The sequence below is a fragment of the Osmerus mordax genome, chromosome 26, assembly GCF_038355195.1.
Source record: "Osmerus mordax isolate fOsmMor3 chromosome 26, fOsmMor3.pri, whole genome shotgun sequence".
In the NCBI taxonomy this organism is placed as follows: domain Eukaryota; kingdom Metazoa; phylum Chordata; class Actinopteri; order Osmeriformes; family Osmeridae; genus Osmerus; species Osmerus mordax.
The window spans coordinates 2,496,091-2,512,877 of NC_090075.1; the positions used below are offsets into that span (position 1 = coordinate 2,496,091).

Consider the following 16,787-nt stretch of genomic DNA (forward strand, 5'->3'; position numbering starts at 1 on the left):
CACCTGCGTGTGTTCATACACAACCTTCTAAATAAACAAGACAGTAATTCAATCATTTCAATAGGATGCTTACCCTTTTAATTCTTATAATAAATTGGAAAATTGTATTTAGCACATATTACATACAAAACCAGGCAACAGTGATGGAAACAAATCAATAAAATCCCCTTTGGATACAACTTTTAGTTTTAGTGCCGAAATAAAACCAGCAGCACTTTAACCCTAACCAACATCTGCTTAGAAATGTATTGCTTACATCAATCTGACACACCAAACTTCACTAGGCATTAAATCAAGCTTTTAGGAGCAATGTGTAAGATATGTTTTAAAATGGGACAGAAATAAAACAAATTTAAAAGTTTAAAAAACAGCAGGCCCATAAGCATTGAAGTTGGCACAATCAGCAAAGTAACCTTATCGCTTCCAAACATCCACATCTAAATAAAAGCTATTAAGACTTGACACATTCAGTACTAATGTACTATACATTAGAAAATACACCTTTCTCAGATTGTTTGGAACAGTTGGTAAAGCAGGACTCATGGATGAAAAACATCTAAACATCTGCCGTTTTGAACTAAACGGCAGATGAAACTGCTCATAAGCAACTCTCCCTCCTCACTTTTTTTTTTTTTTTTTTATAGTCGGAATACATGCCTGTATTCCCAACCGAACACGACTGGGGTGCACTTGTTTACACAAACTCGGCCTCCCCGTCCCTGCTCCTGCTCAGGGGGAGCTTACCAACACACAGGTGAGCCAGTGGGTGCCCTGCCATGCCCAGCACACAGTTGTTGTTGTTGTTGGACTGGTTCATGTCAAGCTCTGCCATGGAGGCGCTCAGCTCCAGGTGCTGCTCAGAGACCTCCAAGTCTGGGGGCTCTGTGTCCGGAGGGGCGGGGGGGTCACCGTCAAGGGCTCCTTCTCTCTCCTGGCTCTGATCCGAGTCCTGGATTTGCTCCGGGTCCTGGTCAACCAAGGGAAGAGAATGCCCAGAGAGATCCAGACTGTCCCGGCAGCTCAGCTGGTCGTCGTCGGTGCTGACCTCGCTCTCCTGCTTGACCAGCCTGGCTGGACGCTCCGAGAGGGAGGTCCTCTGACCGGACTCGTCCAGCTCCCAGACCGAGTCCTCCAGCTGCTCGCTGGAGCCCAGGGAGCCTGGAGAACTGCCTGGAGGAGGAGGAAGAAGAGGAGGAGGAGGAGGAGGAAGAGGAGGAGGAAGAACGGGAGGAAATCAGCAACACATCCGACACTCAGACGAGATGTGTGGATCCTCCTGTGTCTGACTACAGCAATGCCTTGCGTTTCAGTCTACTGAAGTACCATGTATCTAAACCTGAGGATTACTAAGGACACCCTGTGTGGTGAGGGTGAGGGAGAGGGTGTAACAGATGCAGGTTCTATACTCGTCGTACCGCATCCCTCGTCTATCTTGTCAGAGTCTGTTCTGCCTGGCTCCTCGCCGCCGTCCTGTTCCTCCACTTCTGCAGTGTAAGGTGTGCTCTCGCCCTCCGCGCCGCTCTGATCCAGCAGGGGGCGAAACAGCGACAAGACAGGGTTAATGCATGCGCACGGACGTGTTGCTGAGGTAAAATAGTGGTAACTGACATTCGTTTAAAACCTAAAGTATTCTCTAGGCTTTTAGATACTTTGGGCGATGAACGCATTCATACGCGGAAAGCTACGGGTAGGTTACAATGTGGTTGAGTTTACAGGATGACTGCAAAGTATATTATACAACAAAGCAATTATACATGTGATGCAATCATGTACATGTGCCTTGTGCCTTGCCCAAGGACACAATGTCTTTTTGCAGGCCGGGGAATCGAACCGGCAACCTTCTGATTAACAGCCCGATTTCCTAACCGCTCAGCATCTGACCCCCTGACACACCTGTGGGGGGGAGGTGGAGGACTGACTGGCGGAGGTCCTGGAGGACTTGGACTGGAAGATGGAGGTGTAGAAGACGATGAGGGCCTCCACAATGCGCGCCTGGTGGGGGTAGTCCACCAGGGAAGACAGGGACACGGTGGCGCCGGTGGGGCGAGGGCGCATCAGAGACGGGCCGAACACGATTCCCAGGTTACTGGGGCTCATCTTGTTGTCCTGCTCCAACTCGGCAATCCTGAACAGAGATAGAGACAGGGAGGGAGGGAGGGAGAGAGGGAGAACAGAGGGGAAAAAAAGAGTGAGAGAAAGGGGATAGAGATGGAGGGAGAGAGAGGACACATTTCCTTTGAACCAGACAAAACATGACTCTATTCTGTCAGAGAGGGCAGTAACGTACACAGGGGTCCTCTTGTAAAGCACATGGCCACTGACCTGCGGAGGTGGCGTGTGATGTAACGCAGCGTGGAGATGTTACTCTTGGGCAGTCCACTCAGTAGCTCCCTCAGCTTGTCCACCAGGACCAGGAAGTCGGGGTCTGTGTCCGGGCCCAGGTCCACCAGCTCCGGACCCCTGCCCGCCCCGTGGACTCCTGTCCCGGCCTCCTCCGCCTCAGGGCCCCCCTCCCCCTCTGTGTGCAGGCTGTCCTTGGCCAGCCCCATCAGGCTGTGGTACAGGCGGAACTGCATGATGGGCTCTGGGAGCTGGGGAAGGAAGAGGAGGGAGCACACGCTCTTATCGTGCTGTCAATTAAAACTGGACGTGTGTGTCTGTCTGTGCGCGTCTGTGCGCGTCTGTGCGCGCGTCTGTGCGCCTCTCTGGGTGTCTCTGTGCGCGTCTGGGTGTGTGTGTGGTGCACCTGTCTGAGGTAGAGCTTGAGCACATTGCTGATGTCGTGTGGGGAGCACTGGGACAGCTCCACCAGCTCCTTGCCGTTCTCAAACGCCTGACACAGCTTCTCCACACGAGTCTTGACGCCGTTCACTCTGTAGATGCCCTGGAGAGGGAGGGGGGGGGGGGGGAGCGGGGGGGGGGGAGAGGGGGAGGGGGAGGGGAGAGTGAAGGAGGAGTAGGAGAGGAATGAAGAAAAACATTTAGAAAAAGAGTGAATTATAATCTCACTCGAACTCTCCCTCACTCCTTTGCCCTCTCCCCCTCCCCCTCTCTCTCCTCACCTTCATCCGCAGTGCCCTCCTCTCTATCTCTGAGATGCACTTGGTGATGATGAAGGGGATGCCGTCGCTGCTGTCCCCGGCCACCTGGGAGAAGTCCCTGCCGAACAGCTGCAGTTTGCCCTGCAGCTTCTTATGGCCACACTGGATGGCCAGGGTCTCCAGGCAACGCTTGTGACACGCCAGGAAACACTGTGGGAGGGGGGGTGGGGTCGGGGTAATACAGGAAGTAGTGATTTTTCCTCTGATTAAAGGAGTTGGCCTGTCCAGGCCCTTAAGTCAGTGCCATATTAGGCTGTGTGAAACAAGAAAAGAATATTAGAGAAAAGGTTCCTCACAGAAGACTTCATATAATTCTTTATGGGTTTGAAAGGACCATTCAGGGTTCCAAAGGATACCCATCACAGTTTTTAATGTTGGTGTGAAAGAGAAACATTGCCCAGGATACATTTGGAGACATTGGTCTGGGGAAGTGCAGTATGTACACAAGGATGGTAAGAACAACGGAACAAGTAGAGACGGAACCTTCCGGAACCTTCCTCACCTCCTCACACTCAGCTCCCTGGAAGTACACGTAGCTGTCACACTCCCGGCACTTGGCCGGGGTCCGCAGCTTCCGCATGCGGTGGGTCTGGGCCGCCTTGGACAGGCCCACGTTCCTGAAGGGCCCAGTGGGAGCCACCATCTCAGGCTCCATACCGTCTGAGGGGGGGGAGGAGGAGAAGTGGAGGTCATGAACAGACACAGGGCAGGGACAGGGTGTGGGGTGGTCGTGGAGGACATGAACAGACACAGGGCAGGGACAGGGTGTGGGGTGGGGGGCGGGCGTGGAGGAGTGGAGGTCATGAACAGACACAGGGCAGGGACAGGGTGTGGGGTGGGGGCGGGTATGGAGGAGTGGAGGTCATGAACAGACACAGGGCAGGGACAGGGTTAGGGGTGGGGGGTGGAGGAGCTCGGGCCTCACTTGGTGTCTCGAAGGAGGCCCCGTTCCCGTCCTTCTCGTCTGCGTCCTCATTGGACGACATGGTGCCCGTGGAGGAGGTACGCGCCATCTTGCTGATGTCAGCTGAAACACACACGCACACACACACACCAGTCAACACACCAGCTAAAACGTCCTTCTTATCCTGAGAGAAAAGGCGTAGTCCTGTTCTTCTATAAAGATGTTAACCTGCGTGTTGCTGTGTTGTGTGTGGCGATTCTTAACGGTAGATACCGGTTATTTAGGAAGCGGTGCTATATGGAGTACCATATATAGTATATGGAGTATAGTATATGGAGTACTATATGGAGTTCCGGGAGTATAACGGTACTTAGGTACAACGGTAATTGTTTGTACTCGCTGTGATATATTGTTTTTTATTATTGTTGCTTGTCTTTTTTTTTTTCACAGGTACACTTGCACTCATAGCAGTTCATGTTGTTTAATTGTAAACTTGTTTAACTACATGCTCTTATGGTTCTTCCCTTTGGCACTTACTTTGGTTGTTCACAATGTGTGCTTCATGTTTTGGCTACTCGCTACTCGCAATGTTTTGTGGCTATCTCGTTGTTATGATCAGTAACCTATGCACTTTGTAAAGCTCTCTCTTGGAAGTCGCTTTGGATAAAAGCGTCTGCTTGGAGTCAGTTGGCTGAGCGGTGAGGGAGTCGGGCTAGTAATCCGAAGGTTGCCAGTTCGATTCCCGGTCATGCCAACTGACGTTGTGTCCTTGGGCAAGGCACTTCACCCTACTTGCCTCGGGGGAATGTCCCTGTACTTACTGTAAGTCGCTCTGGATAAGAGCGTCTGCTAAATGACTAAATGTAAATAAATGTAAATGTAATATGGGCAACAGGTACGTCGACTAGTTGGCATGCTGTGGTTACCTGTGCTAGAGCTGGGGGATTCTAAGCCTCCCTCTCCTCCCCCACTGTCGTCACTGACCGTGGAGCCCCACGACTTGTGGCCCTTCCCTGGAGCACCCACACACCACACACCACACACCACACACCACACACACACACAGTTAGCCAAGCCATGTACAGGTGAAACACTGTCTATATCGGCCATTGGAGAGCCCTTACAGGCAATGCATTCATGTACCCCAACCCAAATAATTCTATTATTTATTATTATTATTTATTTTTCTATAAAAATGTGTTTTTCTCAAAACATATTTGCCACTGCCACTAGTGTGGCTACACATACTCTTCCTGTCCTCGGAGCTGGTGCCGTCTGAGGGGCGGGGCTCCACCGTGCTAGCGGGACTCTCCACAGAGCTCTGGTGGTCCGTGTTGAAGCTGTCATGACGACCCCGAGACGAGTGCCTGGATGGTGCCGTCAAACAAGAGTCAGGTGGGAGTCAGGTGGGAGTCAGGTGGCTGAGTGGTGAGGGAATCGGGCTAGTAATCCAAAGGTTGCCAGTTCGATTCCCGGTCAAGCCAACTGACGTTGTGTCCTTGGGCAAGGCACTTCACCCTACTTGCCTCGGGGGAATGTCCCTGTACTTACTGTAAGTCGCTCTGGATAAGAGCGTCTGCTAAATGACTAAATGTAAATGTAAACAACACGTTAACAGCGTCTACCTAACCCTAAACCTAACCCAAGCAGATTCCTGAAAGACGACTTGGTAAGGCCATATTCCTCACTAACAGTCATCGTCTCGATAATATTCTGTCAACTTCTGAAAGGTTGGTCGTGGCGGGGGTTTGTTGGCGTTCCTTACTGGCTGGAGTAGGGCTCAAACTGGTAGCTGACTTCGGGCTGTTCGGGGAGCTGGAGGTCTTTGACATGGGCAGCGTACTGCTGGCCCGGGTCGTACTGCTTGCTGCTCTCACACAGGGTCTGGTAATGCACCGGCAGAACCACTGTCTGGGCGTGCATGGTCTGGTAGTAGGAGATGGTCACCTGGCAGAGAGACGGGAGGAGGGAGACAGAGAGAGAGAGAGAGTGTGAGAGAGAGTGTGAGAGAGAGAGAGAGAGAGACAGAGACACATATGGTGTAGTGTGTGTGTAGGCCCCTCCCGTGTGTCCACATGGGTGCTGTGTGTGTGTGTGTGTGTGTGTGTGTGTCAGCGCCTGCGTGCGTGTGTGTGTACTGACCGAGCGCAGGGTCTGGTCGCTCTGCTTGATGACCTCCTGCAGCTGTCTGAGCACCGTCACCTTGGTGTGCTCCAGCTCCTGCTGCTGGGTGGTGGCATCCGCCACACACGTCCTGTAGGTGGCCTCGGCCTCCTCCGCCTGCACACGCGCACACACACACGCACGCACGCACAGAAAAACATAGCTTAATAAAGACCAATGCCTGTTCTAAAGATGTATATCTATGGTTATCTATCCATCCTCCGCTTGCACACAGGAGGGTCTTTACACACATACATATTGAAACACAAGGTACAGACACACACATACAGGAACACAAAGCACACACACACACAGAAAGCGGTGTGGCTACGACGTCCAGAGTGTGATGTGATCTTTTTATCAGGGTCATCTCAGCCTCTCCTTTTGTCTACGTGACAGGACCATCACAACACGACACAATGCAAAGGGTATTACATTCATAAACTGGAGATAGAGCCAGCCAACAGCACCAGATGTCATAAATGAGATAGTAGAGAGAGGCAGGAAGTCGAATGTTTGACGGAGCTGGTGCCAAGGTGAACCAGCCAGCAGGGTGACACAGGCCAGTGTAGCCATAGATATATATAAACACTAGATGTCTCGTCCGCGTTGCCGGACAACGGAGTCGAACGTCCGCACATGGCGGCCATCTTGCTACAGTCAACTCGCTCACCCATAACATTGTGTTGAATCTACATGTACTTTTTAAATGACCATAACTTTCTAAATTTTCAACCGATTTTGAAACGGTTTGGTTTGTTATCAACGTCAGAGATGTCGTTATGCCACTGCATACTTCTATTCTATTTTTTTTAAATAACAGAATTATTCATAAGTATGAAGTGGCATACCGACATCTCTGACGTTGATAACAAACCAAACCGTTTCAAAATCGGTTGAAAATTTAGAAAGTTATGGTCATTTAAAAAGTACATGTAGATTCAACACAATGTTATGGGTGAGCGAGTTGACTGTAGCAAGATGGCCGCCATGTGCGGACGTTCTAGACTCCGCCGTAAGACATCTAGTGTTTATATATATCTATGAGTGTAACTGGCGGGTTGGAACGAGCAAGTCGAAAGTGAAGCATTCTGGGAGTTGTAGGCGGTGAAGTGGAACCTTGTTGCGGGCCTCTTCCTCCACGCGCCTCTTCTTGTCCAGAGACTTGCCGGTGGATCCCCATCCCTCCTCCTCCGCTCTGCTGGCGGCCGCTCTGGCCTGGTACTCCTCACAGCGGGCCGTGTACGCGTGCTTGGCTTTACGCAGGTTGGCCTCACACTCCATCTGCGCACACACACACACACACACACACACAGAGTCAGTCAGCCGAGGAGGGCAAAAGTGATCTCAAGAAACTTCCTGTTTAGAGCAGACAGAAAGAGAACGAGAGAGAGACACAGTGAAAGAGAGAAGTGTCAGAGAGAGACCAGGGTGAGATAGAGAGAGATAGAGAGAGGACTAAGGTATCACCAGTTTCCTCTTCGCTCGGTGCCACTGCTCCTTGATCTCCTTGCGCCTCTTCTCATGTTCGTACTTGCGCTGCATGAGAGGCTAGACACACACACACCTGGGTTAGAAGGGGAGTGTGTTTGAGGTGTGTGAGGTGTGTGTGTGTGAGGTGTGGAGGGTACAGGAGGGTGAGGGGGAGTGTGTGTGAGGTGTGTACCTGCATGAAGGTCTTGGTGTGCAGGAGGTTGGCAGCCTGTTGAAGACCATTGCTCTGTTCCAGGTCCTGCTCCAGAGCAGGGGAGTAGATGGAGAACAACGGCATGTGGGGCTGTGGAGGAGGAGAGGGGAAAGGGAGGGGGGTGGAGGAAGAGATGGGAGAAGGAGGGGAGGGGGAGAGGAGAGGAGAGGGGAGAGGGAGGGGGTGGAGGAGGAGAGTAGAGAGGGAGGAGGAGGAGGAGAGATAAGTAGAGAGAAGGATGAAAAACTTGAAAAGGTACAGTACCAAATGGAAAGTACCAAAAAGAAGCCTGGCGGTATGGCGTACCTGAGTGATGCTGTGTTTGCAGGACTGGTATAGTCTCTGGAGACCCTTGCCAAACTCCACCTCTGTAGGGATACACACAGACAAGGTGGGTGAACATACAGCTGAAGCCCACCTCTGTAGGGATAAACACAGACACATACAGCTGAACTGTAAAGGGGAACTGAGGGACGGAGATAGCTCAGGGGAAGAGGAGGACTGAGGAGTGGTTCCCCCCCTGTATATTACAGTCTGGCCATTTATAAAGCAATACAGTGATGCTGGTGATGTATGTTACTGTGATCCTTATGTATAGCAAGTTTCACTGAGGCTGAGGTCAGCTGATGGAGGAGTGGGATGGATACTGAAGATGGGGTTTGGACCTGGCCCTTACCCAGCGTGGTCCTCTTCTCCACGTAGGTCATCAGGTCCTTCATGTACTTGGAGATGGTCTTGGCGTAGAGCAGAGCAGAGTCCACACCTCCCTCGCTACGCTGCAGCACAATGTCCACCTCCTCCGCTTTCATGGCTACACACACACACACACACACACACACACACACACACACACACCATGAGGACCAGAAGAGTGTGTCGGACAGGAGATCCATAGATGGAGGTGGTCTCATACCCAGGTTGTGGAAGTCTGTCCTGAAGTAGTTCCCATCAGAACCTGCGCCCGCATACAAGTTCTCCAGAGACTGCGGGCGACACAGGCGACGGTTAGGAACACAACCACCATCGCACCATCACGTCAACACTAAAGCGACCAAGGGACTGACCCACGACCTCGCACGATTGGTGGAAAGCTTAGCCAATGAAATCACTCTGAGGGGACCCGTTTTAGTTACGAAGCTTCCTCTACGATTGTTATATCGGGCCTCTTTAAGTATGGCCGAGCAGCGTTTTAATGTCAGGTGACTGGGAGTCTAAAAGGCTCAGTGGTTTATAGAGAGTTGAAACTACTAAGTGAGAGGAGTTAGACCAGTAGACTGGAAGCTCTGTTGTGCCTGCTGCAGCAGTGAGTGGCCTGGAAGGAGCTGATATCTGGTGTTTCAGAAGAATACGTGTGTGTGTGTGTGTGTGTGTGTGTGTGGAACACAGTGATAAATACACACTCTGTGTCAGTGCCAGGAAGCTGGAACTACTGGCCTGCAAACATCCGCTGTGAGAACTGAAAACCGTCACACATCTTCTGACTGCCACACACACGAGCGCTCATTTGCATGCACACGCGCACAAACACACAGTGTGCTGTCACCTTGTTGCACACTACGTCCCTTGACACCCAGGCCCCTCGGACCCCCCCCCCCCCCCCCTCGTCCACTCACCCTGCTCCTCTCTGTGGGCAGCTGGGACAGCAGGGTGCTGCTGTCCACCTCCCCCATCAGCAGCTCCGAGACGCTGGGGAGAGAGAACACACCTCAACACCGGCCGTTTCACACACACACACACCTGTGTACACACACGGAGGGGTCTACACACACACACGGACACACCTGTGTACACACACGGAGGGGTCTACACACACACACACACCTGTGTACACACACGGAGGGGTCTACACACACACACACGGACACACACACACCTGTGTACACACACGGAGGGGTCTACACACACACACACACACACACCTATGTACACACACAGAGGGGTCTACACACACACACACAGGAAATTCAACAGAAAGCAGATTCAGAGGCGTCTGGCTTTAGTGCCGATAAATAGCAATGAAGAGATGGAGGGCAGAGAAGGGCCAGGAAGTGTCTGTGCCAAGCTGAGCCAGAGACACTTCCTCTTTGTGGTCTGTCGGATGGCAGAACCTGAAGAGGCGCTGTGCTGTGGAACCTTGGAACCACATGACCAGCTCAGACGCCATGTCAGTGCACACCATGCTGAAAGATTCATCTGAAAGTTTGCCTTTTTTGAGATTTGGTCATATAGTTAGTAGCCTTTTCCTTTAGAGGGGTTATCTAAAATGAGTAAGATAAAGCAATGTATATCTTGACAAGCTCCTGTAAATGAAATTATATTATATTATCTATTTATAACATTATTTTTGACAAAGAGCATGTGTGTTCTCTAGTCAGGGCAAATACTGTTGAATCTGTTCAAACAGCAGATAGTACATGGTGGCCTCTCTGGTTTTGTGATCTACAGACAAGAATGAAAAACCACTTCCTGTTTTTTGTCAGAGCCTCATGCAAATCGTGTCATTGTGTTTTCCTCCTAGATCCACTTCTCACTTCTCAACAACCTTTACTGAGTTGCACAGCTCTTGTGTGTACTAGTGCCACGTCAAACCCTGTGACAGGAAGGAGTGTGGAAATTGCAGCTTTGACGCATAATGGCAGCCGAACACAGACAGGGAGTGTGTGACGGAGTGTGTGAGGGAGTGTGTGAGGGGTTAGTATGTGAGGGAGGGGGTAATGGGGTAGTAGGTGAGGGAGGGAGGGGGTGAGGGGGGTAGTAGGTGAAGGAGGGGGTGAGGGGTTAGTAGGTGAGGGAGGGGGTAATGGGGTAGTAGGTGAGGGAGGGAGGGGGTGAGGGGAGTAGTAGGTGAGGGAGGGATGGGGTGAGGGGAGTAGTAGGTGAGGGAGGGATGGGGTGAGGGGGGTAGTAGGTGAGGGAGGGAGGGGGTGAGGGGAGTAGTAGGTGAGGGAGGGATGGGGTGAGGGGGGTAGTAGGTGAGGGAGGGATGGGGTGAGGGGGGTAGTAGGTGAGGGAAGGAGGGGGTGAGGGGAGTAGTAGGTGAGGGAGGGATGGGGTGAGGGGGGTAGTAGGTGAGGGAGGGAGGGGGTGAGGGGAGTAGTAGGTGAGGGAGGGAGGGGGTGAGGGGAGTAGTAGGTGAGGGAGGGAGGGGGTGAGGGGGTAGTAGGTGAGGGAGGGAGGGGGTGAGGGCCAGATATTCACTTGCTACTGAAGGCAACAGCGATGGTCTCGATGGCCTTCTCAAAGTCATTCTTTTCCGACTCGTTAGACACTTCATAGTGGAATCCTGAAATAGACCATATGAACCCATGTCATTCATGACCCCATGTGATTCATTACTGACCCAGTCAAGAAACTGAATATATCAGTCACACAGACTTTAAGTTCCACCCTCCCATTGGTCCGTCTAGACGAACTGACCTTTGACCCTGGATATGAGTTTTCCGGCGGCGGTGAGGATCTCCACCGTGTTGAGGAGGGGGTAGGTGTTGATCACCTGGCGCAGGATCCTCAGGACCTCCCCCAGACACACGTGGGCCAGGGGACGCCTGTTCTCCTGCTTGCCTGCGGGCAGACAGGCAGACAGGCAGACAGACAGACAGACAGACAGGCATACAGGCAGACAGGCAGACAGGCAGGCAGGCAGGCAGGCAGACATGCAGGCAGGCAGGCAGGCAAGCAGACATGCAGGTAGACAGGCAGACAGACATGTAGGCAGACATGCAGGTAGACAAGCAGGCAGACATGCAGGCAGATGGGCAGGCAGACATGCAGGCAGACAGGAAGACAGACATGCAGGCAGACAGACATGCAGGCAAACATGCAGGCAGACATGCAGGCAGACAGACAGACATGCAGGCAGATGGGCAGGCAGACATGCAGACAGACAGACAGACAGACACAGACAGACAGACAGACAGACAGACAGACAGACATGCAGGCAGACATGCAGGCAGACATGCAGACATGCAGGCATAGAGAATGACAGACATGCAGGCAGGACAGAAAGACAGACAGACACAGGTAAACGTACAGAAAGACAGGAGACAGAGATCAGAATCCAATGTAAACGATGACAGACGACATCCGCAGTAAAAGGCTTACGTGACTACAGGGTTTCTCAGTGCGCCTGACTAGAGGTCTGGGCTCTGGTTAGGACGTGAGCAACAGAGACACAATACCTCGACATTCTCCACTGATCACACAGATCTAACATTCTTCAGAGGATGGGCAGACAGACAGGCGGTCAGGCAGACAGGAAAACAGCCTCAGACTTTGGGCTGAGAGTTCAACAGGGACACGTCCGCGGGCTGTCCAACTTCCCCCCTCCCCCCCTCACACGAGGGCCAGCGGACCCCCCCTCCAAGGCCTCAAAAAAAACGGCACCCGATTCATCCACATCCTGCCGTAGTGTTCTGTGACAGCGTGGTTTAAATCTGTGTCGAGTTGCGGTTCCTGAACTACTCCTCAGCTCTAACTCTCCTCACCCCGCCCCCCACGCCTCCCCCCCCCCCTCCCGCCCAAGAACAGGCGAGTTGTGATCACTGCTGTTCACTCAGGAGAAAAGTCACAGAGAAGCAGAGGAGATCCGGGCTGGAGGCTGACTCCGACCCGGGGAGAGCCCAGGTACAGACCTCTACTCTGGGTCTGGAGAGGGGGTGATGATGCTGGCGGTGAGAATGGACTGGGGGGGGGGGGGGGGGGGGCGTATTGATGACATCACAGGTCACAGGTCCGACTGATGCAGCCGTCTTTCTGAGCAGGAAGTGGAGGAGACTGTCAGAGGCTATCCATCTCGGCTTCCTGTTTAGATTGCCCTGGCTGGGCTCTGGTTGGGCGCGTCACGGCTCTGGGACAGAAGATAAGGAGCAACCACCTTCTGTCTGGCTCAGGAGCCCAAAAACAAGCCTGAGTCTGGGGAGGGGCCCATCTCTGAAACAGGCATGCTACCCCTAGATCCCAGGAACTGTAAAAACCTGCACAAGTTCTGTGAAAAGAGATCAGGCTGGTCTATAACAGATAACCGCACCACAAAGAAAGATATGTATATCCCCGGAACAGAAAGTTAAATCGCCATGGCGACCGAGCAGGGCCCAGACGGACTACAAAGGTGTCCATGTCGGGTTAGAACAGAGGAGGCATTGCGCCATTTTGCAGGGAGGAAGAGAGCGTGTCAGACGCAGCAGTAAACAAGCAGCTGACTTCCTGCTCGGGGCTGGTCTGTGACCGCTTGTGGTCTGCGCTGCTCCGGGGAGCGGAAACTCACGGCGCTCAGTCGAGAGAGAGGAAGCTTGGAGTTGCTTGTGCAAAAAAAAAAAATAACGGCCCTGCCTTTCCCCTCCCACACAGGATCACGTGGTGAGCAGGGGAGTGAGGGAGGGGTGTGTGTGTGTGTGTTGGAGGGGGTCTTGTTTTAGCTAACGTGAGGAGGATTCATCATGTAGGAGGACACAGAGGCTCCAGAACAACACGTCTGAGAAGAACAATGGTGGATTGTCACCACGACGACCCAAACAGGACCAACACCCACAACAAAGACACAGCAATTAAAAGACGCATCTGCTCGTTTCCACCAGTGCAACAGTAAGCACCACCATCTAGCAGACTGACATCCCCTGCTACCCTTCTTAAAGCTTCTGGTGACAGCAGGCCATTCCTCAAAGACCTCTTTCCCTTGGGAACCATTAGTTTCTAATGAGTATCTAAATACTCCATTACCCAGGGTCCTAGGTCCAGTGGACACATTACTTTAGCCATTAGGCATGTCTTATATTTATTTACTTAAAACTCAACTCTTATTTCCTTTGGGATTAACAAACTGAATTCAATGAGGGGTGGTGTGGTTGGACCCCACCCCCTGTCCTCTCTGATCGCTCCCCCTCCAGCAGCACCACCAAGCCCCCTGTCCTCTCTGATCGCTCCCCCTCCAGCAGCACCACCCAGCCCCCTGTCCTCTCTGATCGCTCCCCCTCCAGCAGCACCACCCAGCCCCCTGTCCTCCCTGTTCGCTCACCCTCCAGCAGCACCACCCAGCCCCCTGTCCTCCCTGTTCGCTCACCCTCCAGCAGCACCACCCAGCCCCCTGTCCTCCCTGTTCGCTCACCCTCCAGCAGCACCACCCAGCCCCCTGTCCTCCCTGTTCGCTCACCCTCCAGCAGCACCACCCAGCCCCCTGTCCTCCCTGTTCGCTCACCCTCCAGCAGCACCACCCAGCCCCCTGTCCTCTCTGATTGCTCCCCCTCCAGCAGCACCACCCAGCCCCCTGTCCTCTCTGATCTATCCCCCTCCAGCGGCACCACCCAGCCCCCTGTCCTCCCTGTTCGCTCACCCTCCAGCAGCACCACCCAGCCCCCTGTCCTCTCTGTTCGCTCACCCTCCAGCAGCACCACGTCCTTCAGCTTCTCCACCGCCTCGGCGAAGCGAGCCACGTCCCTGAGCAGAGCGGGGATGTCTTCCACCTCGATAGCCGTGCTCTCCGGACCCTCGGCCGGGAGACCCGGGCTGGCCGCCCCCTTGGCCTGGGCCTTGGTGAACACCCAGGACTGGAGGGGGAAGCCGGCCGCGCTGGCGTGCCGGCTGAGGGCCCCGGGCCTCTTCAGGGTAGACACGGGGGAGGCCACGCCCACCCCTGTCATCCTGCCGTGCTGGGCGCTGGGGGTTCCGGGGCAGGACAGGGAGGGGTCCAGGGAGACACCAGACGGGAGGGCGAGGGTCAAGGAGGAGAGAGAGGGCGAAAGCTTGGCGTCGACGCCGTCTCGACGGGGCATCTCCTGGAGGATGGAGAGCTGGGGGGGGGGGGGGGGGGGGGGGGGGGGGGGGGGAGAGAGAGAGAGAGTGAGGGTGAGGGGGTGTGACTTGTGGTGGTGTGGGGATTGTGTGGTGCCTCGGAAAATAAACAGAGCAGTAATGTGATACTTTGGTGTAACAGGCTGGTATGTTTGGTCAGGGATGGCTTGGGTGTTGTTGGTAAACAGACAAATGCAGACTTTCACAAGTTCCTGTTTTGTGTTGCGTAACCCCTCCCTTTCCTTGGCCTGCCACGCCCTGAGACAGTAGTGCTACATGGGAGAAGTCGGCAGCTTGCAGTGGTTTCACAAAACAAACATCCAACTCAACGAGTTCTAACAGAAACCCCTGCAAGGATTCAAATGTTCCCCTATCTAAATCTGTACATCACTACTGCAAACAAGAGGTCATATTAAAGTCCAATTAAATTATATAATAGTCTGAAATCTATGATACTTGTCTATTTTCAAGCAGAAATCCTCACGGTTCAGGACAGGGACTAGTCCAGGCTCTGGAGGTCAGTTAACCTGAGACTTGAGTTCCTGCCCCTCAGGTTACCCATCACACCTCGCCAGGTGGAGGCGCCAGAGAGTCAAGTACCGCTGCAGCAGGTGCAAGTTAAACATCTGCCCCAGGAAACACCTTTTATGGAAAGGCAGTTTCAACATCCAATATCAGACCCAAACGCAAGCGGTTCAAGTGCTTTGTGCGTGGGAGTCGGAAAATGGAGATGAGTGACTCGAAGATTAAAAAGGAAAGTATTGCATGTTGGACTCACCTGTTTGAGCAAGACATTCGGGCGGTTGGGTAAAATGTCCAGTTTGCTCTTGGATTTAGACCCGGCCTTCTTTACTCTCTGCCCCGTCGAATATGGGTTGTAGCTGGTTTTACCTCCACGTTTTAACATGCTCTCTATAGGGTGTGTCTTGATCTCATCTAAAAAGTACAGTTAACTAACCTGACTACCTACAGTACCTTAAAACCAACAGGTATCGCCAACTGGAAAATTAGTCGTCATGCCAGTATCAATATACTTAATCAACATTTAAGTGTCATCAAAATATAGAAAGAAAACATTTAAAGGGTGTTATTCTATTACATTTTCCTTCTGACTCATTTCGTCTTTCGCTGACATGTTGGATATATTCAAAGCAAGTCGCTTCTTAATCTTACCCACAGTAGATGGTGTACGCACTTGTCTGTCTCATTATCATAACCGTTACAATAGGGGAACTTAACCTCTCTTTGTATCTGAGCCCGTATATCATTCTCTCTCTTTCAGCGCCTCATCTTTACGAAGTATTCAGTAAATGTCCCAGGTTCCGCGTCAGCGGTACTGTCACATTATCGATCCGGTCGACAGCAGACGGACAGTGGACTATGCGGCTCCAGTGTGACTGACAGGAGGAAACAGAGATGTGCTACTTACTGCTAAAGAACCCTGTGGCCCAGGGCTTCCTGCTCGACTCTTCTTCGAGATGGATGGAGTCTTGATCAGTTCCCGTTTCTTCCTGGAGAACATCTTCAAAGTACCTTTGCCGTCCATCCCGACTTCTTTTTTCAGTTTAACGGACAGCCCCCCCACCCACCCCCCGAATCTCCACTTAGGTGCACAGCCACTTATGGGCACTTCTCTTCCATCAAATCCAACCTTCAGGCACGTTAACGGTCTCTCTCGCTTCCTCGTGTTGTCACACATTGAACGCGCAGGCTCACTGACAGCTCACCACAAACAGTCAGTGTAGCCGCGGCATCCGCTTGACTTTTTTTTTCTCTCAAGGGAAGAGCCTTGCGTATATATTGGAGCGCATCTCTAGTATTTACATGTGTTCGATCAAAAAATAAACTATATTAACACGTTCTAACTGATATTTAGTCCAAATTATACTGCAACGACATTCAAACGATTTAAACGCGGAAAAGGGATACACCGGCATGTTTTACTGCATGAGCCAAGACGCAACACACACTTTTCAGTAGACAGCGCTACGCACTAATCAAGCCAAAGCCACAGGTAGCACCTGTGTTTTGACCACGTGATGAACTCCTAAAGTCAACCCCGCCTATATCACCTTTAGTTTGCTCCGAATATAAACTCTTGTTTCAATAGGCTGGCCTCCACATTTTCGCCTCATGTTGTCACCTGTTT

General features: G+C 52.4%; 1 protein-coding gene across 4 annotated transcripts; it reads right to left on the reverse strand.

Annotated features, from left to right (window-relative positions):
• Nucleotides 1-52: 52 nt before the first annotated feature.
• arhgap45b (Rho GTPase activating protein 45b) lies at nt 53-16,458 on the reverse strand. 4 transcript variants are annotated; one of them, XM_067229715.1, is made up of 23 exons: nt 16,068-16,456; nt 14,226-14,637; nt 11,273-11,416; nt 11,054-11,138; nt 9,469-9,541; nt 8,769-8,838; nt 8,532-8,666; nt 8,162-8,223; nt 7,835-7,945; nt 7,639-7,719; nt 7,288-7,452; nt 6,148-6,285; nt 5,771-5,952; nt 5,254-5,372; nt 4,932-5,018; nt 4,027-4,128; nt 3,604-3,761; nt 3,063-3,251; nt 2,747-2,884; nt 2,323-2,591; nt 1,894-2,125; nt 1,416-1,521; nt 53-1,170 (listed from the first exon to the last, which is right to left on the reverse strand). In XM_067229715.1, exons 1-23 carry the CDS (start codon nt 16,335-16,337, stop codon nt 695-697), a joined length of 3,804 nt encoding a protein of 1,267 aa, XP_067085816.1. In that variant the 5' UTR covers nt 16,338-16,456; the 3' UTR covers nt 53-694. The 4 variants fall into 4 exon arrangements, with proteins under 4 accessions (XP_067085816.1, XP_067085818.1, XP_067085815.1 ...); XM_067229717.1 differs by lacking the exon at nt 16,068-16,456 and adding an exon at nt 15,417-15,968; XM_067229714.1 differs by having other exon boundaries at nt 8,532-8,838; nt 16,068-16,458.
• Between the last annotated feature and the right edge of the window lie 329 nt (nt 16,459-16,787).

What these genes read in the sequence shown, in the direction of transcription:
- arhgap45b (XM_067229714.1), bottom strand. Translation starts at nt 16,337, where the DNA reads ATGTGTGACAACACGAGGAAGCGAGAGAGACCGTTAACGTGCCTGAAG. An exon ending in GCTGTTGCCTTCAGTAGCAA is followed by an intron (nt 9,542 to 11,053) that starts GTGAATATCTGG and finishes CTCTCTCCCCAG; the next exon opens with CGTCTCGGAGCTGCTGATGG. An exon ending in GGAGGGCACTGCGGATGAAG is followed by an intron (nt 2,885 to 3,062) that starts GTGAGGAGAGAG and finishes CTCCCTCTCCAG; the next exon opens with GGCATCTACAGAGTGAACGG.